The 23,474-nt window shown below is 39.4% G+C and overlaps 1 protein-coding gene across 1 annotated transcript; it reads left to right on the forward strand.

The window, feature by feature from the left end:
* Positions 1–21,642: 21,642 nt before the first annotated feature.
* On the forward strand, positions 21,643–22,887 carry LOC145139397 (uncharacterized). The gene is made up of 2 exons (XM_079073235.1): positions 21,643–21,739; positions 22,304–22,887. Exons 1-2 carry the CDS (start codon positions 21,643–21,645, stop codon positions 22,885–22,887), a joined length of 681 nt encoding a protein of 226 aa, XP_078929361.1.
* Positions 22,888–23,474: the final 587 nt, after the last annotated feature.

A 23,474-nucleotide genomic window follows, 5' to 3' on the forward strand; every position in this document is an offset into this window, starting at 1 on the left:
CAAGGTGGAATAAGTCTTAGATCTGGACCTTAAGAGGTCCAGAGAGTCCCAACCATTCTGCTTTATGCTGTTCCATTGGAGATATGGATCTAGGTTGCCATTTTAGGAGTTATTTCTTCATATAAGGGCATAAGAGTGTTGCATGAGCTTAAAGTTTGAACCTTTATGTGATATTTGGGTGTAAGAAGGTCAGATCTATAAGTTAGAGAAACAGATCTGACCTCAGAAGGTCATTTGAGTGATGCCATGGAGGGAACTCGCCGAGTCCATATGGGGACTCGACGAGTCGAGTCGAGTTGCCCAGCGATTCGTGACCAGTGGTAACCCGTCGAGTGAAAGGTTAACTCGACGAGTCGAGTGAGACCTTAGGAGGATTCAGAGGACAAGCATGGACTCGCCGAGTCACCTGAGTGCACTCGACGAGTCTGGTCAAAGTTGACCGTTGACTAGAGTTGACTTCAGTTGACCATGGGGTCTTGGTCAAGCTGATTCAAGATGATGAACCAATGAATCGAGTATTGAATTAATCAGAGTATGAATTCCAGTATGAATGCAAGATTGAACGCCAGATGTAAATATGATCTTGTTTCAGCTTGATTTACGCTTTCGAATGTTTACAGAGAAAATAGACAGGTCTGTAAAAACACTTATCTAACTCTAGTAAATAACCCCTATTTATAGGGAACTGAAAGCGTACAAAAAATATACTAAGGCATTGACTCTAAAGCTTCGAATAAAAGCGCCCTAGTAAAATATATTACAAAACATTCAAAGAGTACAAAATATATTTCGACTAATTACAACAATTCGACCCTTACAATCTCCCCCTTTGTAATCATAGTCGAAGTCTTCAATTCGTAAGAAGTGTGATGGAATACAGTAATACTCTTCGAATCTCCGTGTACCAGGAGATAATCTTCTTCAACTCTTTCTTGTCTCCTTCATTGTTCTTCTTGCAATGATTCATACGAACAATCAAGTTCGTATATTGAGATGTTGAATATCTCTCTACTTCACTTGCTTGGAATAAGAACCGTTTAGCTTTTCCAACTTTGTCTTTTCCTGCGAAGACCATTCCAAAAGGCTTCAGGCAAATTTCACCATCAGCATATTTCTTCAATTCCGCCTGAGTCTTCGTAGGAGCCATCGGTGCTTTTATTTCCATTCCTTTGGCAGTAGCTAATTCCACATCTGTTGGTGCCAAGCACTCATAATAGTTTTCGATAAAAATCTTGATGTGAGCAACTCCAAGCTTGAATTCATCTGGTTCAGTCTTTTGAAGGAATGAAAATGATTTGTCTTTTAGAAGTAATGCAACTTGTATAAGATCATACAAGTTCATCAATGGAAAATCAGCAACAGTGAATTCGCAAATATTTCCATTTGCCCTGGCAACCACATACTTAACATTCTGGACTGTGTTTTCGAAAATCACATCCTTTTTCATACTTATGACCTTCTTGATTTTTATTAAAGACCAAACTTCCTCAGGGGCTTTTCCTAGAACAGCATGAAAACGAATTTTCATGTGTGTACCTTCATCCTTATTTTTAAATTTCCCTTCTGCTTTGAACTGAGGCATGATAAACATCATTTCGTTTATGGGAAAATCCAGCTGGCTTGCATCAGTATTCGTGACCAAATAACTCTGCTTTGGTTTCTTCTCGAATGTATACATGTGATTAAAAGCAACCTTGGCCTCAATTGTTTCGTAATTATAGTGTTTAGCTGGATCACCTTTATCCATTCCCTTCGGATCACTAGCACGCTGAGTCATAATGCTTTGAATAATCCTCAGTTTTTCAAGTTCAGCTTCTGCTTCAGCCTTCTTTTCCTCTTTCGACTTTTCCACTAAAATTTATTTCCCTTTATCTTTCAAGGCTGGATTGACAATTGTCTCTTTTGGATTCGAACCACTCCCACCAGTTTCTGAAGATTTACCAATAACAATTCCTTTCGAAATTGGTCTTGCAATTGGCAATGTTGTTACAACAGTTGAAGTAACCAGTTCATCAGAAACTATTACTAGTTTTGTTGTTGGGATTTTTGAAGAAAAAACTTTTCCCACAACTTTCGCATCCTCGCTACTAGCCTTCGACTCAGTAGTTTTTCTTTCTCCCCCTTGCACCCCTATGAAAACAGGCAGGGCATTTGTTGTTGGAAGAAGGCTTGATATGCGAAAGAGAGGAGCAAGATGCTTATTGAGAATGGCTTCGAATTGGATAAACTTCTGGGATAAAAATTCAGGAGTAATCAATGGAGAAGAAACCGGCCTATTATAAATTAACTCCTTAAGCAACTTAAGCACGTCCTCAAAGCTTGCACTTTCGGATGTTGAAAGTTGAGTTATTTGAGGACTCAAACTTTCATACAATTTAACAAATCGTGTGACTGCATCACAAATGATATCAACCTTTTGATTTAAGGATGCATAATCTTGTTGAACATTGACAATTTCTTTTTGCATATCTTCACGAAGTTCGTGAATCTGCAAATTTACATCCTCCCCGACCTTCTTCACTTCTTGCACAAAAGAACATGCCTTTCCTTTGCGACATTCTTCAAATTTTTCACATCACTGGTAAACATTGAATTTTGAGATTTGATCCGAAGTTCATTATTTTGATCATTATAATCAACCTTCTCCAGAATTCGAGACTCAGAGTCAGTAATCATTCCAGATACTTTGCTAACCACTCTGGCTTCGAGCAGTTTCAACAGTGAATCAACCTCCAAACTAGAAATAGATGAACCACCCCCTAGATCTGCTTGAGATTGAATTATTGAATTCAATTTCTGATTCAGAATTTTGAACTGCTTCATGGTCATCAACATATGATCGGGAAACTGTTCTTCTTCTTCATGAAATTCCAATTCATCAAACATACCACCAAACCCCTCATTATCAGTCTCTGTCTCCATAAACACGGTTTCTTGAACAGGTGAAGTTGGTTTCGGTGGCTCAGTAGATTGTGAAGAAAAAATAGAAGTAAAGGGTTGATCAAGAATGTGTTCGAATGTTGGGGAATCTGTGGTTGAAGTAAGAGGAGTAGTGGATAATGGTAAAGAAACAATACTTTCAAAAGGAGCAGAAGTAACGTGACCTTGAGCTTCATTTTTCGAACCTCCTTCACCCATATCGACATTTGCATCCGTATCAGATACGTGTACAGGGATGCCTGAAGTTCGAACCGCCTCAGAAACTGATTTGGAAATCGAATCTTCGGGTGGTATGACGACTGTCTTCTCAGGAGTGGAACTTTCTGTGAGATGAGTGAACTCTGGGGTTTCTGGAATTTTTTCATCATCATCTTCTGTTGACTCAGTAGAAATCACGAGTTTTCTAGTCTTCCTCTTCTTCTTCTTTGACAAACGTTTGGCCATATCCTCAGCCCTTCATTTCTTGGACATCGGAGAAATAGGTGCTGGCACTTCTCGAATTAACACACCTTGATGAGTGATTTGAGGTTTTCGAACCACTTTGTGTGTAGGAGACTTGCTTTTGTGAGTGGACTTCATTTTGATTCTTTGAAACATTCCAGTCTTCGAAGGAATGATTACATTCTCTTGTGATTCTTCAAGAATGGGCTCAATCACTTGAGTCTCAGCAACTGATACTTCAATGGTTTCAGGCTTCTTCTTTGGAGATTTCAAAGATTTTGACTCAGTTTCATTCTTTTTCGTCTTCTTGGATTTCATATCATCTCTATCCAAGAGTATGCCAGTTTCGATTGAAGAATCAATAGTCTTCAAATATGCCACCAAGACAGAGTTCGAAGGATCAACTCTTTTAAGCATAGCATCTGGAATACGAGCAACTGATGGAAAAGCTTCAACATTATCTGTGACATCCTTCGGATAGTGGTCTGATTGAAAAACTGCTTTGTCTTCATCATTGGGTACCAAAATCCCTTCCTTATTGTAAAAGTATTGCAAAATCAAACTCCAGTATCTTGCACACGAAAAACCATGAATAACATTCGTGTGTTCTACACCTTTTTGAAATTCCTTCCACAACTGTGTAGAATAATCCACTTGAAGATCATAATAAATGCCAGCAACCATGACATAAACCTCCATTCTTCCTTTATCAAGACCAGCAGATCTCCCAGTCAAACATCGTAGAAAAATACCAAATAAGAAATTCCATAGGCGTGGAAGACCAGACTTCTTAAAATCACTAATCTTGGACAATGGTGGCTGATATCCCATTTCATTAAACATGTGAACGATTTGTGGAAAAGTAAATGAAACATATGGAGGCGAATTCGGAATATCAAGAATTTGGCAGAAGAGTTTCTTGGATAGCCTGGCCTTTTTATCGTTCACCAGATGAAAAGTAATCGTATCAGATGCTTTGTTGTAAGTCGCAGTTGATCCTGCTTGAGAAAGCTAGGACAATGGAACATAGAAAGAATTGAACATCGCCTTAGCCAAAACAGAGTTCTTCAAGGCAACTATTAGCATCTTCAATTCTTCCGGGTACTGAGAAACTTCACCCTCCAAGTAATAGTTTGTTGCTTGAATCTTCATTATTGGTAATGAAGAGGCATCTTCAGTGGTATGAGAATCAACATGAGCAGAAGTCACCATTGTTAGGGTTTGAAGATAATAATGAACAGAGAATTTGTGAAATTTGCTTTTTGATCGCGTAAACTGACAATGAACCCTTGAATCCCCTTTTATATGTAACCCTGAAGTTTGAATTTGAAGCGGGATGTGTATTTAATGATATCCGACGTGGCACCTTGAAAGTCGGACCATTACTGCGGAAAAGTAGTCATGCGTCAAAAAGTAGCTGTCACATCACCTTGAAAATCGGACAGAATACCATACGTCATTTATAAACAGCCTGTCTTGTTATCCCCAAGAGTATTGTAACCGTCAGAACCCTTCGAATGGAAGCAAGGCTCTTTCACTTTTAGGATGAAAAGCGAAGTCATACGCCAGAAGTTTGAAATCATCAACCTGAGTTGGTATTACTCAGAGCCTCAAGGATTTCGTGAGTGCAGTGTTCCAAAGAATATAGACGAGAAACAAAAATAAGAAAAATATGGGATATTGTGATGTCAAACCATTGACACAAAAGCAGATAAAATCCCGGGCAAAGATTACTTCATTAATCATTAAGAGAAATGATCAATAGCTTGTGTGGGTTCCCGTGAATTACAATCGAATACTTGTTGACAAGTATCGAAGGGCTTCTTTTATAATGCTGCGTGGGTAGTTCAAAATTTTGTTACATGTCATCCTAAACATAATGTGAGAAATTGTAACAGAAATTGCTTGTTTGACCAGTGTAGTCAGTGACAAGTTGGCTTTGATAAATTTTGAAATGACAAGGACATTCGAATGAAACTCACACGGAAATCATATTCAAGAAAAAATTTGTGTCCTGAATCTTGTTGGGTAACAAACATCGTGGGTTTCGAATGTTTGATCAAGACCACTCATTCGAAATGAATATGATTTGGAGTTTCGAATTTTGATACAGAAACAAAAGTTTCGTGAAAATCTGGAACTTAGTTCCCCGTCAATTCCTTAAAAAGGTAATGAAAATTGAGTTTCACTTTCATCACGGTCTCATGATGTCAGATCATAAACACATATTTTTGATATGTCTAAGTCTCGATGGGTTTGATCAGAGACCTCTCGGACATATGTCTTCGTGTGTGATCGTGTAAGAACTTTATGGATGAAAAAGATTGGTGTAAGACACGAAAAGTACCTCTGTTATGTTTGGACCAAACAGTAAACTCTTAACTCATTTTGAGAAGAGTCAGGTAGCTCAGAGACTAATGTGAATATAAGCCTAATTGGGAAGAAATTTTCGTATGAAATATTTCATTAAGGCTTTCGTACACACACATTGAGTCATTGGAGGCTTTGGACAACATGCAGCAGCATGCTTCTAGGGACAACTTAACTAGTTCAAATGATGAAAAATTTATCAATTCATACGAAAAATGTACCTGACCCTAGAACTGCAAGCATAAGCCACTCTGTGTCGTCAAGATTATCGACAACAAAATACTAAAAAAATAAGAATCAAAATATTTTTGTTGTTTTGAGTTTTCGAAAATAAAGACAGAACAAACGAAAATCTTTTTGTATTTTTGAATTTTCGAAAATAAATTACAAAACAAACGAAAATCTTTTTGGATTTTTGAATTTTCGAAAATTAAATGACAAAACAAACGAAAATCTTTTTGGATTTTTGAATTTTCGAAAATTAAATGACAAAACAAACGAAAATCTTTTTGGATTTTTGAATTTCGAAAATTAAATGACAAAACAAACGAAAATCTTTTTGGATTTTTGAATTTTCGAAAATTAAATGACAAAACAAACGAAAATCTTTTTGGATTTTTGAATTTTCGAAAATGAAACAGTACTTGTTGCAAAAATGCGAAATTTTATCATCCCCTTATAAGTGACAAATGTACGAATTCGAAGGGGTCGAAGCGTTGACTATGAACAGTAACCTCTGAATCAACCCTTAAAATAAGTGACAAATTTACGAATTCGAAGGGGTCGAAGTGTTGACTATGAACAGTAACCTCTGAATGCTGACGGATATTGCTTTGTCTTTCATTCAGCGCCTCTGAATCAGTCCTTATCAGGCATAATTCTTCTTTTTCGCATGGAACAGAATTTCCATCAATCATTCCAAGTCCCTCTATAATTCTCACAAGAGATTTTTCATCTAAAGGTTTCGTGAAAATATCAGCTAACTGATCAGTTGTTTTCACGAAATGTACTTCGATATTCCCATCCTCCACGTGATCCTTGATGAAATGATAACGAAGTGCTATATGTTTAGTCTTCGAATGCTGCACAGGATTATGACAAATTCTTATTGCACTTTGAGAATCACAATATAATGGAATCTTTTTCATATTTATTGCATAATCACGCAATTGACTTTGGATCCATATTATTTGTGAAGTGCAAGCAGCAGCAGCCACATATTCTGCTTCAGCTGTTGAAATTGATACACATGTTTGCTTTTTCGACTGCCAGCTCACCAATTTGCCATCAAGAAATTGACATCCACCACTTGTGCTCTTTCGATCAAGATTACAACCACCCAGGTCTGCATCCGAATATGCTTGTACAAAGAACCCAGTGTTCGAAGGATACCACAATCCTAACGAAATTGTTCCTTTAAGATAACGAAATATATTCTTCACAGCAGTGAGATGTGGTTCTCGTGGATTTGACTGATACCTAGCACAATTACATACAGAAAACATGATATCAGGTCTACTTGCTGTAAGATAAAGTAATGAACCAATCATGCTCCTGTAAAGAGTTAGTTCAACTGCAGGTTTATCTAACGAAGGTGTCAACTTTATGTCAGTTGCCATTGGAACTCGTAACTTTGTGCTATTCGTCAATCCAAACTTTTCAAGCAGATTTTTCGTATATTTCTCCTGATTAATAAAAATCCCTTCTCTGTTTTGACGAATATTCAAACCAAGAAAATTATTGATTTTTCCCATCATGCTCATTTCGAACTTACTTTTCATCAAATCTTCGAATTCTCTAGATAAAGCAGGGTCAGTTGAGCCAAAAATAATATCATCAACATAAATTTGAACAAGCATTAGATGATTCCCAACTTTCTTTCGAATTAATGTGGGATCAACAGATCCTTGTTTAAATTTAGATTGTTTCAAAAATGAAGTAAGAGTTGCATACCATGCTTGTGGTGCTTGTTTCAAACCATAAACTGCCTTATCTAAAATATAAACATAATTTGGAAATTCTTCGTTAATAAAACCTGGGGGCTGTTCCACGTAAACAGTTTCTTCAAGCTCTCCATTTAGAAATGCACACTTCACGTCCATTTGATAAACATCAAAATCTTTGTGAGCTGCATAAGCCAGAAATATACGAACCGCCTCGAGTCTTGCGACAGAGGCAAAAGTTTCTTCATAGTCGATTCCTTCTTGTTGTGAATAACCTTTAACAACAAGTCTGGCTTTGTTTCGAACAATATTTCCATCTTTTTCGGTTTTATTTTTGAAAATCCATTTTAACCCGACAATCGAAACATTTTCAGGTTTAGGAATTAATCTCCAAATCTTGTTTCGTTCAAATTCAGACAATTTAGATTGCATTGCAACAACCCAATCTGAGTGTTCCATTGCAGTCTTAACTGTTTTTGGTTCAATTTTAGATATAAAAACATTGAACATACAAAATTCTTGATGAGTATTCAATACCTCATTCTTTGCGCGAATTTGAGCTCTTGTTAAAACTCCCTCTTGTGGATTCCCAGTTACTTGATCCTTCGGATGATCTCTTGTCCACTTTTCCATTGGCGGATATGCTGGATCAAATTCCAAAGGTGCATCTTCGTATATATCTTCATTTTCTGAAGCTGCAATCGAACAAACATCATCTAAATCATCATTATTCTCAATGTTTTCTAAATGCTCCCCCTCAACATTATGCTCCCCCTCAACATTAGCATTCACTCTTCCATTCTCCCCCTCGAAAGAATGCTCTTCCTCAAATAGAGTATTCGAATCCAATTGCTCCCCCTCCATTGGATTGTTTTGCATACTTTCGCTTTTCTCTGGAGAAGTTGATGTTGAATCATCAGTAAGCTTTGTGAGTTCAGAGATATGATTATCATTTGCATGTATTTCAGCATTAACAGCATGATCTGAAATTCCAAAAATTAAATCATAATCAACATCTAATGTTTGTGAGGATTCAGATTCATCTTGTGTTTTTGTCAAAATAGGATGATTTTCAAACTGTGATGTTGTTTGTTTAATGTAGTAATCATCAAATGTAAGATTAAAAGTTTCTTCAACTCTTCGTGTTCTTTTGTTCAACACACGATATGCAACTGAATTATGCGAATATCCCAAGAAAATCCCTTCATCTGCTTTGACTTGAAATTTCGTTAGATTATCCTTGAGATTCATAATGAAGCATCTGCATCCGAAAACATGAAAAAATTTGACGTTAGGTTTTCGATTGTTGAGAATTTCATATGGAGTAATGTTAAAACGGCGATGAATGAAAGATCTGTTTTGAGTGAAACATGCGGTGGATACGGCTTCAGCCCAAAGGTATTGTGGAAGATTCGCATATGCCAACATAGTCCTTGCCGCTTCGCATAGAGACCTATTTCTTTGTTCAACAACACCATTTTGTTGTGGTGTGTATGGAGATGAAAAATTATGCGAAATTCCTTTGTCCACCAAAAATGAATCAAGAACATTGTTCTTAAATTCTGTTCCATGATCACTCTTAATTTTTCGAACAATCTTCTTCAATGTTGTTTCCATCTTTTTGATAAAGTCAATCATGATTTGTGCAACTTCGGATTTAAGCCTGAGAAAATAAACCCACGTAAATCTGGAAAAATCATCAACAATAACTAAAATGTACCGTTTCTTGTTGAGAGTTGAAACAGTCGAAGGACCACACAAATCAATATGTAAAAGCTCCAGAGGTGCGACAATTTTCGAATCTATTGTAATTGGATGACCTTGTTTATGTTGCTTGCCAACTTCACAAGCTGCACATAAAGAATCATTGTCAAATTTAAGTACAGGTAAACCTCTTACCAGATCTTGTACCACAAGCTTATTGATGTTTCGAAAATTGAGATGAGAAAGTCTTCGATGCCATAACCAACTTAAGTCTGCTGTTGCTTTCGAAAGAAGACAAATAGCAGGTTTCCCTGCTATCGGATTGATATCCAAAGTGAACATGTCACCTTTCCTTTTGGATTTTAGTAACACTTCTTTTGTGTTGACATTCGAAATAACACTTCCTTCTTCGTTAAAAAGAACTTGATTGCCAGTGCCCACAACAAGTTGAGAAACACTTATCAAGTTATGTTGAAGACCTTCAACATACGCCACACGATTCACTGTGAATTGTCCATTTGTGATCTTCCCATATCCTTTGACTTGACATTTTTGATTGTTCCCAAACTTCACTACTCCAGCATTTTTGAGACTTCGAAAATCAAGTAAATTCTCCTTCTTCCCAGTCATGTGACGAGAGCAACCACTATCGATGTACCACTTGTTATCATATTGCTCGTCACATAGTACCTACATTCAATGGAAAAATTTAGGTACCCAAGGCTTTTTGGGTCCTTGGAAATTAGATTTCAATTTCGAATGCAATGAAGAACTTTTAACCCAATCACAAACTTTTTTTTGAGACTATCAATTAAGTTTACATCTTCATTTAAAGGAACCGAAACATAAGTTTTTGATGGTTTCGAATGTTCACTGACATTACCCTTCGAATTCTGAGTTTGTGAATGAACATTCTTTGCTTTTATTACTGGTTTCCAAGCTTTGACTGAAATGTTCGAATCCTTAGACGATGAACTGCCATTTGATGAATTATTCATATACTTTTCATATGCTTCGTGAATTTGCTCCTTTGAAAATGTATTTGACTGATACATCTTTCCTTTCCCTTCAAGCCAATGATCAATGTTCTTCCTTGACGTTATTCATTTTTCTCGTGAATTTTGCATAGTTTCTTTCTTCATTTGATTTGGAAAATTTGGCTTTTTAGGAACAAAATCAACTTTTGGATTTGTTATAAAAGATTTAGCATATGAATTATCAACTGTTGATTTAAAATGTTGACGTTGAAAGAATTTTTGATTTGGATTTGAGTTATTTGAAAATTTTCTTGGAATATTAGATTCTAAAACTTTCGAAAACCTTGGTTGATTATTCATTTCAGACTTTGAATGATTTGATTGAGATAAATGTTGAGGTTTTGTTGAAAAAGATGAATTTTTAGCTTTGAAAACATTTTTGGGTGATTGTGATTCAGATACCTTTTGAGACTCAACATTTTGCCAAAATATTTTCTTTCTTGCTTGTCTTTTTGAAATGTTGTTTTCCTTCGAAAATTTGTCAATTTGATCTTTGAATTCCTTGGAGTTTAATTTGACAACTTTTTCACATTCCTTTTCAACTTGTTTTGAATTCTCTTTTTCAATTTTTGTTTTTTCAATCCATTTTCTTTGTGGTTTTTGACGTTGGAAAACATACGAATTCTTTGTTAAGTTGTTTTCAACTGTGCTTTGATTTGCGAAAAAGCCTTCATCAGTTGTTTTTGAATTATCCTCTTCAACTAACTTTTTTAATTCTGGTTTGATTTTCTCAACATTTCCAGTAGTTACGAAAACTTGATTTGGAAAAATGACATCATCTGTACATTTGAAATTTGGATAAACCACTGTATTCGTTTCAAGATAGTGTTCACCTTTTTCATTCATCACTTTTTCAAACTTTTGTGTATCAGCATACACCTGATCAACCACTATTCATGGATTTTCTTCTTCCTTCGAAATTTTCTCTTCATCTTCATCATCACTACCATCAGTTTGACTGTCTTTGATATCCACGAAGTTCACATTACTAACTTTCGAAGTTTGAGGGTATATCAGTTTCATTTTCAACCATCAAATCCTTAATTTTTTCTTTCCCTTTAGATGTTGATGCAACATTAATAACAGACAACTGAGAACAATCAACATCTTCAAGTTCACTAATTTCAGTAATATTGTCAGAATTATCTTCAATATCAGCAAAATAAGATTGAGAATCAGATGTTGAATTCTCAGTCTTTTTCAAAATTTGAATTTGTTCAGTTTTAATCAAAGTATCATTCACAATGTTAACTAATTCATTTTCTTCAAGACATTCATCAATTTTGACAATTCCATATATCTATCATCAGGAACTTTGTCAAAATCAGCTATTATTTGCTCACAATCATACGAAATATTATCTACCTTAGCTCTTTCGAATGCTAGAAAAGGTAGTAATTTTCTATGTTGCTCTTTACTTATGTCACTTGAATGATGTAAATCAGTTAATTTGCCATAAAGTCTTTTCGCAGAATTACAGTAAATGTTTCTTTGTGCTAGCAAAAGTTTGACATCACTCGTTAAAGTATCTCTATCACACATAATGTTTGTAATTTGTAATTCCAAACATTCAATTTTGCTTATTTTCATGTCTAATCTCTTTTTGGTCTCTAACAACTCCATGGACAATTTGTTGGCCTCATTACTAGCAGACACAACAATTGAATCAAAATAAGTAACCGTTTCATCAAAAGATATTAGTTCAGAATCATAAGCATAAGTAGGAATATTAAAAGATTCGAGAATTTTACGTACCTTTGTTGTCATTGGAGATTTGTCAGCCGTTTTGGATACGAAGCATCGTCCCCTCACTTCGAATTCCTCATCATCTGAGTCCTCCTCCATTTTCGCATACAACGCTCCATGTGTCGGATTTCGCATTTCTTCATCATCTGATCCAGATGACCAGATTTGATAAGTTCCATCTTCATCCTCATGCTCACCCTTTGCAACCAATGATAAATTCTTTGCTTTAGCATGAACCACCTCAAGCCTCTCTGCATAGTATGCCTCATCTTTGACTTTATTCTTCCTCTCATCCTTCTTTCGAAGCATACAATCATTTGCAAGATGATTCGCACCGTTGCAATAATGACAATCTATTCCAGCATCACCTTTCAGCTTCTTCTCACCCTTTCCTTCAGCTATCTTCGAATCTTGCTTCTCAACTTTCTTTTTCTCCTCAACAACATTTTTACTCACAAAACTTCCTTTCACCTCAACAAGCTTAGTCTTCGAATTGAACGGCTTTTTGAAAAATTTCTTAACACGATTATTCGAGTAAAATGCTATTGCTTCATCATCCGAATTCATGATGAATCCTTCTTCTTCCTCATAATCACCATTTTCAGCTTCTTTCTCCGAAATCTTTGACACAAGAGCTAATGGACCTCCCAAATTCAGCTTCGATTCCTCAGCAATTTCATTTACCTCAATTTCGTGTGTTTTCAACTGATTGTACAAATCATTGAGAGTTGATGTATCAAAACTTTGTTGATTCTTCACCATCATACTCACACTTCTCCACTCTTTTCGAAGCCCCATTACAAAGATGAGATTGAATTCCATTGAAGTCCTGGTAATTCCATAGCGATTGCAACGATAGATTAACTCGTTCAGACGATCATAGTAAACTTCAATTGTTTCTCCTTCTTTTTGTTTGAAATCTTTCAGTTCAACCAAACACTGTTTGACTGAATTGATTTTTGTTTTCTCACTTCCTTGAAACTTATCTTTCAGATTGTTCCATACCTCCTTTGCATTTGTACAACTTCTAACGTAATTGTACAGAACTGGAGGTAAAGCACCTCTCAGTTCCCTCATACACCTCTTCTCCAGTTTCTTCAGACGATCAGATTGATTATCAACTCCAGAATTTATAGAAGATGATCCAATTGGTTGAACATTCACTGGAACATTGACATTTCCAGTGATACATGACAATAATTCTTCATCCAGACCATTCAGATAATCCTGCATACGATCAGCCCACTGATCATAGTATTCAGGGATTAGCATTGGAATTTTGGTTGATGAACCTAATAGATGAGAAAACGAGGTCATCGAATTGAGATTGAAACTCGCCATTGTTGTACGGAAGATGATTTTGAGAAGTTTGAAAAGATTTGAGAATTTGAAAACAAACTAGATGAATCAAATCGAATTGATGAGAATAACACTCGATTCAACAATTCAAATGCAGAATCGAATCACAGACTAAGATCTAGACAATTTTTCACTTTCAAAAAGTGCGGAAACTTTTGAATCAAAAAGTTGATTCAAAAACCTTTTGAACAGCGTGAAAATCAGATCAGAGATATGATTCCTGCTCTGATACCAATTGATGAACCAATGAATCGAGTATTGAATTAATCAGAGTATGAATTCCAGTATGAATGCAAGATTGAACACCAGATGTAAATATGATCTTGTTTCAGCTTGATTTACGCTTTCGAATGTTTACAGAGAAAATAGACAGGTCTGTAAAAACACTTATCTAACTCTAGTAAATAACCCCTATTTATAGGGAACCGAAAGCGTACAAAAAATATACTAAGGCATTGACTCTAAAGCTTCGAATAAAAGCGCCCTAGTAAAATATATTACAAAACATTCAAAGAGTACAAAATATATTTCGACTAATTACAACAATTCGACCCTTACACAAGAGAGGTCAAAGAGGGGTAGAATGGTCTTCTACCCATTATTAGAGATGAGAACAAGAGAAAGTATTAATTAGAGATGTTTGCCTTATGTGTTAGGCGGAGGCTCAATCGAGGTTATCAAGCCAGAAGGTTTACTAGACATCATGGGAGGTGAGTCTTCTCACTATATTGTACCTGGAAGGGTACCTATGTGTGACCGGAAGGTCTTATATGCTATGAGATGTATGAGTTGTATGTTGTTATGTGATATGTATGTGTTATGTATGTTATGTATGATAAGGACCGGAAGGTCAATATGATATGGACCGGAAGGTCAAGAGGTTACGGACCGGAAGGTCGATACGGGTAGGACCGGAAGGTCTACCGGGATTCGGGACGGAAGTCCCCTGAGACACTTGGATCGGAAGATCCCACAGAGTTATGGCCTGGAAAGGCGTATGTGTTGTATGTGGTATTTGGGGAACTCACTAAGCATATATGCTTACAGTTGTTGTGTTATGTGTTTCAGGTACTAGCGAGGATCGCGGGAAGGCGCCGACATGGTCTGTACACACAGATGAAGATTTATGTACTTGAGATTCTGGGATTGTTCATTGAGATATTATGTGATACAATGGGTTTTGTTATGAATGAATTATGTTTTAAAAATGAAAAATTGTTTGAAAATTTACGTCGTTACAAGTTGGTATCAGAGCCTTGGTTTGAGGGATTCGGATGCACCTTCGGGCGTATCTGAACTCAAACTGAGGATTTGAGTAAAAATTTTCAGAAAAGAAACAATTTTTTTAAAAGAGTAAAAGATTTTGAGAAAGGCAGAACGGAGCAGTGTGTACGATCAGCCAGCGCCCGAACGGTGATTTCCCAAAATACCCTTACATTATGTGTTATGAGATATGATATGATATGTTATGCATGCTAGAGTAAGCTAGGTACTCATATTAGGACTAGAGTGGCCTGATTTGTGATGCCTTAGCCTAGGAGATTACTGCTGCTATGAGATGCTTCGAGAGTGAGTAGGTAGCAGTGAAGAGCTTATGAGAAGTCTACCGAAGGGTAGCCTATGCTTAGCGAGATGTAGAGTACTTGTGGTCTGGGATCCTAGGAGGAGGACTTGGAATGAATGATGATGCGGTGTGGAAGGTAGTATTGGTCCCGTACTACTGAAAACACCGGATCAGTGCGCAGTCCAAGTAAGAATCCTTAGGGTACTAAGGAACAAGTAGGGCTGAGTTATCGAGTGCGAGTACACTCGAGTGAGTCTCTGATTTTTTTTTTATGTTGTATTTCGGAGACATCATGGTTGGGACACGCCACAGACCAGAGAACAGTGGCGTGAGTGACGAGGAGCTTCGTCAGATGATCCACGACGAAGGGGCTGCGACTATCCACACAGAGATACCGGGGATGTTTGGGTGTATCAAGACCACTTTGATTGAGACGTTCGACGAGAGATACGCAGCGGTTACTGAGGCTGCGGCTGCTGCAGCTACTGCAGCTGTGGCTGCTGCTAGACCTCATGGGGGGTGACTCGATGCTGTTTCGGGAGTTCAGCAACACGAAGCCACCGGAGTTTGATGGGACGCAGGATCCGATTGCTGCGATGAGATGGATTTCTGATATCGAGGGATGCTTCTACACCTGTTCGTGTCCGGAGCATCTGAGGGTTCGGTTTGCACTGAACCAGTTTCGCTTGGGGGCGAAGGACTGGTGGAAGTTCGTGGCGGCGAACTTCACTCTTGCAAGAGACTTCGGAGGTGACCTGGGAGAGGTTCACCACCATCTTCAGAGACGAGTATGTTCCCCCGTTGGAGCGGAAACGGTTGGCACAGGAGTTCTTGTCCCTCAAGAAGGGGACGGAGTCCGTGACTGTGATTACACAGATGTTTCACGAGAGGACGTTGTTTTGCCCTGAGCACGTGTCGTCTGAGCAGGCACGCACGAGCCGGTATTTGAGCATTGAGAAGTGATGTCATGGTTCGAGTACCATGATAAGTAGCAGATTGAGAAGTGATGCCATGGGTCGAGTCCCATGAGTTGTAGCAGGACGAAAGTTGATGTCAGGGTTAGAGTGCCATGATTTGAGATGGATTGAGAAAAGGGAACGTGGTTCGAGTACCATGATTCATAGAAGATTAAGAGGAGATAACATGGTACAGGTACCATGATGCATAGCAGATCGAGAGGTGACCACACGGTTTGAGTATCATGACATGTGGCGGTTAGTGTTTATGGTTTTTACCAGTTATTCCGTGGGGATTGTCTAGACTGAGATCGAGGTGAATGAGTGTGGGGCCAGAAGGCCATGATGAACAAGTTTTAGTGGAGCATCCCTTGAAAAGGGAAATCGAGTGAGCTCCGAGGGATTGTGGGTGATATGCCAGATGGAGTCACAAGACTCAGGGATGAGTAGGGATGATGTGTTATGGGAGAATACGGTCTGGGCTGGGCGACCGGCCGATAGTGGAGAGGTCACTTTATGTGACCCGAGTGGTGCTATATCTGACTCCTGTGGGAGACATAAGAGGTGTTGAGATTTCAGTTTTTGAGTTGGGGGTGAGCCCTGTGGGATTGCACGGATGGTGATCTTCAAACAGAGTATGTGGCAGTAGGTCTGCCGCGAGGTAAAGATATAGCTTGAACAGGTCGTCAGTGGGGACTGAGATGGTCAAGGACCAAGAGACACCCTAATTGAGTATAGTAGGGCATGTGTTAGCTGCAACGTCGGACGATCAAGAGGAGTATATCAGGGCGGTGGCCCTTATTGTCTTTGATAGGTATTAAGAGTGGAAATATGGTTTCTGCTCTTATGATAAGTGACGTGATGGAACGTTGGTTGAGGAGTTGATGATAAGGAGTACGGTAGATCATTACTTCCAGACTAAGAGTCAGGGTTAATACCGGACGGTTGGGAGGTCCGGTGATGGAATGGTATGAGATTCTGAATGACTAAAGGCAGTCATGGTAAGAAGTTCTGAGGATTTCATCTGAGTATCGGAGCATTGGAGTTGCTCGATCTCTGTCAGGAGATCATCGAGCGTTGTGTAGCACCTTCTAGGAGTCGGTGCGATGTTAATGGTGGAAACAGTCTGTGGGATAGATTGCTGGTGCGCCGATTGGGGTTGGTTCGAACCCTAAGTGGGGGAGAACCGAGTATTTTATTGAGGGGATTAGAGATTCGATCGAGAACGGTTAGAGATCTGGATACGGAGAGATCGGCAGTGCGAACTCATGAGCCCAGGGTTATTGGTGATTGAGACGAGGTGCAGAGCGAGATAATGAATGTGTTATGTTTGAAAAGGATGAGTGTCTCCACGGCAATTGGCCGTTGGTCGGAGACCTTGGGGTGAACGGAAATTCTTCGAGGTCAAAATGGTGAATCCGAGATGGTTGGCTCGTAGGGTGAGTTCGACGGTTGAGAAATTCTGGTTCAATAATGGGGCTGTTATTTAGCTTGGGAAGGGCAGAAGATTAGACTACCAATTTCAGGTTGTGGATCAGGAAGATCAGTGGATGAGACGAGATGTCGTAAGGTTCTATGGTGGTGTATCGAGGTATCCGAATTTAATGCATTGGATTTCGGATAATTTTGAGTCTTGAGTGGAGACGGCAAGTGGTAGGTCAAACATCTACGATTCCAGTGGGAGTCCTTTCGGTTAATGACGGAAAGTGAGATTGTCCAAGAATATGGATTACAGCAGAGAATGGTGTTTTATTATGGCGATTGCCGCCAGATATAGTCATGCATAATTTGGGTAAGTGCATGCACCTATATATGATTGGTCCGCGGAGGGTGTAAGTCAGTCAGAGGTTGTTGTGATGCTACGGGAAGCCGTAGTACTCACTGGTCAGAGGTTGTGGTGATGCTACGGGAAGCCGTAGTACTCACTAGTCAGAGGTTGTTGTGACGCTACGGGAAGCTATAGTACTCACTGGTCAGAGGTTGTTGTGATGCTACGGGAAGCCGTAGTACTCACTGGTCAGAGGTTGTGGTGATGCTACGGGAAGCCGTAGTACTCACTGGTCAGAGGTTGTTGTGATGCTACGGGAAGCCGTAGTACTCACTAGTGAGAGGTTGTGGTGATACTGCGGGAAGCCGTAGTACTCACCAGTCAGTGAGAGGTTGATGTGGTGCTACGGGAAGACGTAGTACACACTAGTTAGCGAGAAGTTGTTATGATAAAGTACTCTTTGATCAGAGCATGGCGCAGAAGAGTTTTAGGCATGGGGTGTCCCTAATTTATGAGTTTTTGGGAACCTGGTGGTCGGACCAGGGGCGAGATCGGGGTCTCCTCAATGTTAGGGGATCATTATGTTCTGAGTAAGGTGTGGTAATTGCAATCCGAAAGAATGGGATAAGTAAGGTACGCATGAGTTGCGGGAAATGAGTTCTGAGTTGAGTGCTTCGTTGGGACGAGTGGTTCCAACTCTGGGTCGGACCAAACTCCTGAGTTTGAGTTTGGCTCTGGTGGTGCATTGGATAGGCGAGATGAGGTTCTGGATTATGAGGTGGGTTCCATGTTGAGGAGTAGTATTTGTCATCTGATGGCTTAGACCTGTGTGGGTCAGTACTCGGGTACGGGAGGCACCACAAGTTGCTTAGAACTATGAGTAATAGATGACAGAGGTCGGGGTCGGGTCGATCTTCAGTTGGGAAGGTAGCAGTCGCTTAGGGTTAAGCGGACTTCATTACTCGAGGGTTACATTGGGCCGATGTGGTTAGTAAAAAGGAAACCATGAAGACGGTTGCGATAATGCAACGGATGACCCTGGAGGTTCAACTATTAGGTCGAGATCAGACCTGGTACTCGGTGTTAAAAAGGGATACGAGGAATGGAGCTGAGGCTTTTGATTTTTTTTATGTCTGAGGACACTTCAGAGCGAGCATGATTATTCCTTAGGGTTTGAGGGTAGAGAGTTGATAATTCTTTGTTCGGTTGGGTTCCGATAGCAGTTCAGTGGATGATCCCTGCTGGGACGTGAACCCTCCTGTTTCTTGGGTCGTGATTCGGATGGTTGCTATGTTTGGTATGAGGGATCGGTAGCCGATTGTTGGATTATGTCGGGAGAGAATCTGAAGGGTTGGGTTTCCTCCGGGATTAGGAATACCTGTTGGGATCCAGGTGTCCAGAGAGGATGGAAGCTGTGTGGCATGAGATCCTATCGATGGTGCCATTTGGTTATTGGATTCGATCTGTATGTGGAGGAGCGATTTCGAGGGCGAAATCTAATTTAAGTGAGGGAGAATTGTAACATCCGAGATTTTGGGGATGTCAGTTTGTGTTTCAATTTGGAGGATTTAGGAGGGACTCGACGAGTTGAGAGTCTGACTCGCCGAGTCACGTCGAGTTGATTGCGGGTATTTAATGAAAGGACTCGACGAGTCCAAGTATGGACTCGCCGAGTAGGTGCTGGGCAGAGAAAACCCTAAGTTCCAAGGTTAGAGCCTATTTAAAGGAACTTATGATCTTCGATGCGCCTCATATCTCCTGTGAGAAACCCTAAATCGCCATTGGAGCCTTGGGAGAGTTCTTATGAAGAAATCAAGTAATTTGGTGGGTTTTGTGGAAGGAAAAGAGCATGACTCAAGCAAGGAACAAGATGGAGGCAGTGGATCTAGCATCTCTTCGCATGGGACTGCTGTAGGAGGTATGAATCTATACTCATTCTCATGTATTTGGTGGTTTTCTTGAATCTAGGGTTTTCTTATTCCTTCTTTAGCTTGGATTCGAAGCTTATGAGGTCCCAAGGTGGAATAAGTCTTAGATCTGGACCTTAAGAGGTCCAGAGAGTTCCAACCATTCTGCTTTATGTTGTTCCATTGGAGATATGGATCTAGGTTGCCATTTTAGGGGCTATTTCTTCATATAAGGGCATATGAGTGTTGCATGAGCTTAAAGTTTGAACCTTTATGTGATATTTGGGTCTAAGAAGGTCAGATCTATAAGTTAGAGAAACAGATCTGACCTCAGAAGGTCATTTGAGTGATGCCATGGAGGGAACTCGCCGAGTCCATATGGGGACTCGACGAGTCGAGTCGGGTTGCCCCGCGATTCGTGACCAGTGGTAACCCGTCGAGTGAAAGGTGAACTCGACGAGTCAAGTGAGACATTAGGAGGATTCAGAGGACAAGCATGGACTCGCCGAGTCACCTGAGTGCACTCGACGAGTCTGGTTAAAGTTGACCGTTGACTAGAGTTGACTTCAGGTGACCATGGGGTCTTGGTCAAGCTGATTCAAGAGAGGTCAGGGAGGGGTAGAATGGTCTTCTACCCATAATTAGAGATGAGAACAAGAGAAAATATTAATTAGATATGTTTGCCTTATGTGTTAGGCGGAGGCTCGATCGAGGTTATCAAGCCAGAAGGTTTACTAGACATCATGGGAGGTGAGTCTTCTCACTATACTGTACCTAGAAGGGTACCTATGTGTGACCGGAAGGTCTTATATGCTATGAGATGTATGAGTTGTATGTTATTATGTGATATGTATGTGTTATGTATGTTATGTATGATAAGGACCGGAAGGTCAATATGATATGGACCGGAAGGTCAAGAGGTTACGGACCGGAAGGTCGATACAGGTAGGACCGGAAGGTCTACCGGGATTCGGGACGGAAGTCCCCTGAGACACTTGGATCGGAAGATCCCACAGAGTTATGGCATGGAAAGGCGTATGTGTTGTATGTGGTATTTGGGGAACTCACTAAGCATATATGCTTACAGTTGTTGTGTTATGTGTTTCAGGTACTAGCGAGGATCGCGGGAAGGCGCCGACATGGTCTGTACACACTGATGAAGATTTATTTACTTGAGATTCTGGGGTTGTTCATTGAGATATTATGTGATACAATGGGTTTTGTTATGAATGAATTATGTTTTAAAAATGAAAAATTGTTTGAAAATTTACGTCGTTACAGATGCGCCAAAGAAAAATACTTCCCTGGTTGCTCCAGGATCCCTAGGATCCCAGGATCCTCCTGCCTTGGCCTCCTGTAATGAACTCTTCTCCATGATGAAGACATTAATACAGTAGGTGGCTCTGCAACAGGAAGACAACAGAACGCTACTTAAGGAAGTGGAAAGAATAAGAGAAGAGATTTGCAAACCTCAGGAGGTGACACCTTCAATCCTACAACCGAGGATCCTGAATTTCGAAAATCGAGGATCAGGGAAATGTACATAATTAACAGTTCCAACATCCATTACTACATCAACTGGGAGAACAATACCAAACATCCAAACTCCTGTGACCCATAATCTTGATGAAACCTTCAACACTCCTAATAACAAAAATATTGGTAACTTCTTTATTAGTAACACCACCAATACTAACTCTACAGATCTTGATGCAGGAATAAGTCCAATTATGGTCAAAGAACTCCAACAATTAAGGAAAATGATCTCAAGTGTACCGGGGATAGTCCAGCCTATACTTGAAGTATCTGCCACTAGTCACAGGATCTCGAGATTTACTCTTGCAATAACTGATACTGAAGTACCAAAATGTTTCCAAACTCACATCATGAAACCTTACGACGGGACTATGGATCCTGAAGAACATGTGACACAATACAGAGAAAGAATGGAGATCATCCCTATTCCCTCACATTTGAATGAAGCCTGCCTATGCAAGGGTTTTGGTTCAATCCTCACGGGGTCAACCTTAAAATGGTTACTTAATGTTCTTCCTTACTCTATTACTTCATTTTCACATCTAGTTAATCTTTTTAACAATCAGTTTTCTTATAGCAGAACTTTTGAAAGGATCACTAGTGATCTTTATCGGGTAATTCAGGATCCTAAGGAATCCCTTAGGGATTTTGTGAACAAGTTTGGTAGGGAATACTTGACTATCCCGAACATCGATATGGAGACCGTTGTAGAAGCTTTCAAATGGGTCTAAAGAAGGGCTCCCCTTTTTATGAAGACCTTGTAATGACCCCATGCAAAAGGATGGACGAGGTCAGGAGCAGAGCATTAAGGTTCATCAGGATAGAAGAGAACAAAGAGATTCATAAGAGCAACAACCTTCCTTGCTTATATGATAACCCCAATAGGAAGGCCGACTCCTCGGTCCAAAGATTCTACAAATCAAAACCTTATTCCAAACCCGACCATCACAAAGTTAATGCCCGTGAGGATGAAGGGGAGGAAGAAGATTTTCCCAAGATCTCTGATTATTTTTTTTTCTATGGATGTTTCAGGTATAATCTATGTTATGCAAGATCTCGACGACAAAGCAAGGCGGCCAAATAAAGGAGAAAAGTCCACCAACTGGAAGGATAAGTATAAGTGGTGCGCATACCACAAAGAGTTTGGCCACATTACAGAGAACTGTATAGCTCTCAGGAAGGAGATCAACTACCTCCTAAGCAAAGGATATCTCATAGAGATCCTAGGAAGAAGAAACAAAAGATCCAGAGAGAAAAATCAGGATCCACCTAAGATCCTAGAAAAACCAGGATCCCCTCCTGCAGACGCCAAGGTAATCAATGTTATATCTGGAGGTTTTGGTATTTGTGGAACTTCTTATTCTGTAGAAAAAAGACATGCCAATGTGTCTAAGACAGAAAAAGAAGAAAGACCCTGGAAGAATACTTCAGTCACGAACGATAAGGAAATCACATTCGATGAAGTAGATATGGAAGACATTCAGGATCCCCACCATGACGGATTGGTAATCACTCTTTTTGTCGCCAATCAGTTTGTCAAAAGGATCCTTGTCGACGAAGGATCCTCAGTCCACATCATACTCCTAGATGCACTGAAAAGGATGAACATCCCATAATGTGATATAGTTAAAAGGTCCTCGGTTCTGATATGATTCAGTGGTGAAACAAAGCACACGCTTAGGGAGATCAAGTTACCTATCTACATCGCGGGGATAAATTCTGTACAATGCTTTTGTGTAATTGATACCTTGTCTTCCTATAATATTATATTAGGTAGACCATAGATCCACCTCATAAAATCAGTACCATCAACATACCACCAACGTGTAAAGATTCCTACTCCTTGGAGGACAACGAAGATCATAGGTGATCAACAAGAATCTAATGAATGCTACAAGACCTCGATGAAATCGTCAATAGTACCACGACAAGCATCACAATTAAAGTAGGGGCACGAGGTGTGATAGAAGCAAGAGGGAAAGATGTGAAGGAAGTGCCCCTAAACCTCGAGAATCCTGAATCCAGAGTCCTCACAAGATCCTCAATACCAGAACAAAACGAGCAAGAACTAATAAAGTTCTTAAATGACAGAAACAAGACCTTCACTTGGAAGCATGAGGATATGACATGCATAGATAAGAAAACTATAACTCATAAATTCAATATAGATCCTTTATTTAGGCATATACACCAAAAAAGAAGG

This window comes from Lactuca virosa, chromosome 9 (assembly GCF_052849685.1).
Source record: "Lactuca virosa cultivar CGN04683 chromosome 9, Lactuca_virosa_CGN04683_v6, whole genome shotgun sequence".
NCBI lineage: Eukaryota > Viridiplantae > Streptophyta > Magnoliopsida > Asterales > Asteraceae > Lactuca > Lactuca virosa.

Coding starts and splice junctions, on each gene's coding strand:
- LOC145139397 (XM_079073235.1), top strand. CDS start 21,643: ATGGATCCTGAAGAACATGTGACACAATACAGAGAAAGAATGGAGATC. Junction 21,740..22,303: donor CTGCCTATGCAAGGGTTTTG/GTTCAATCCTCA, acceptor TGGATGTTTCAG/GTATAATCTATGTTATGCAA.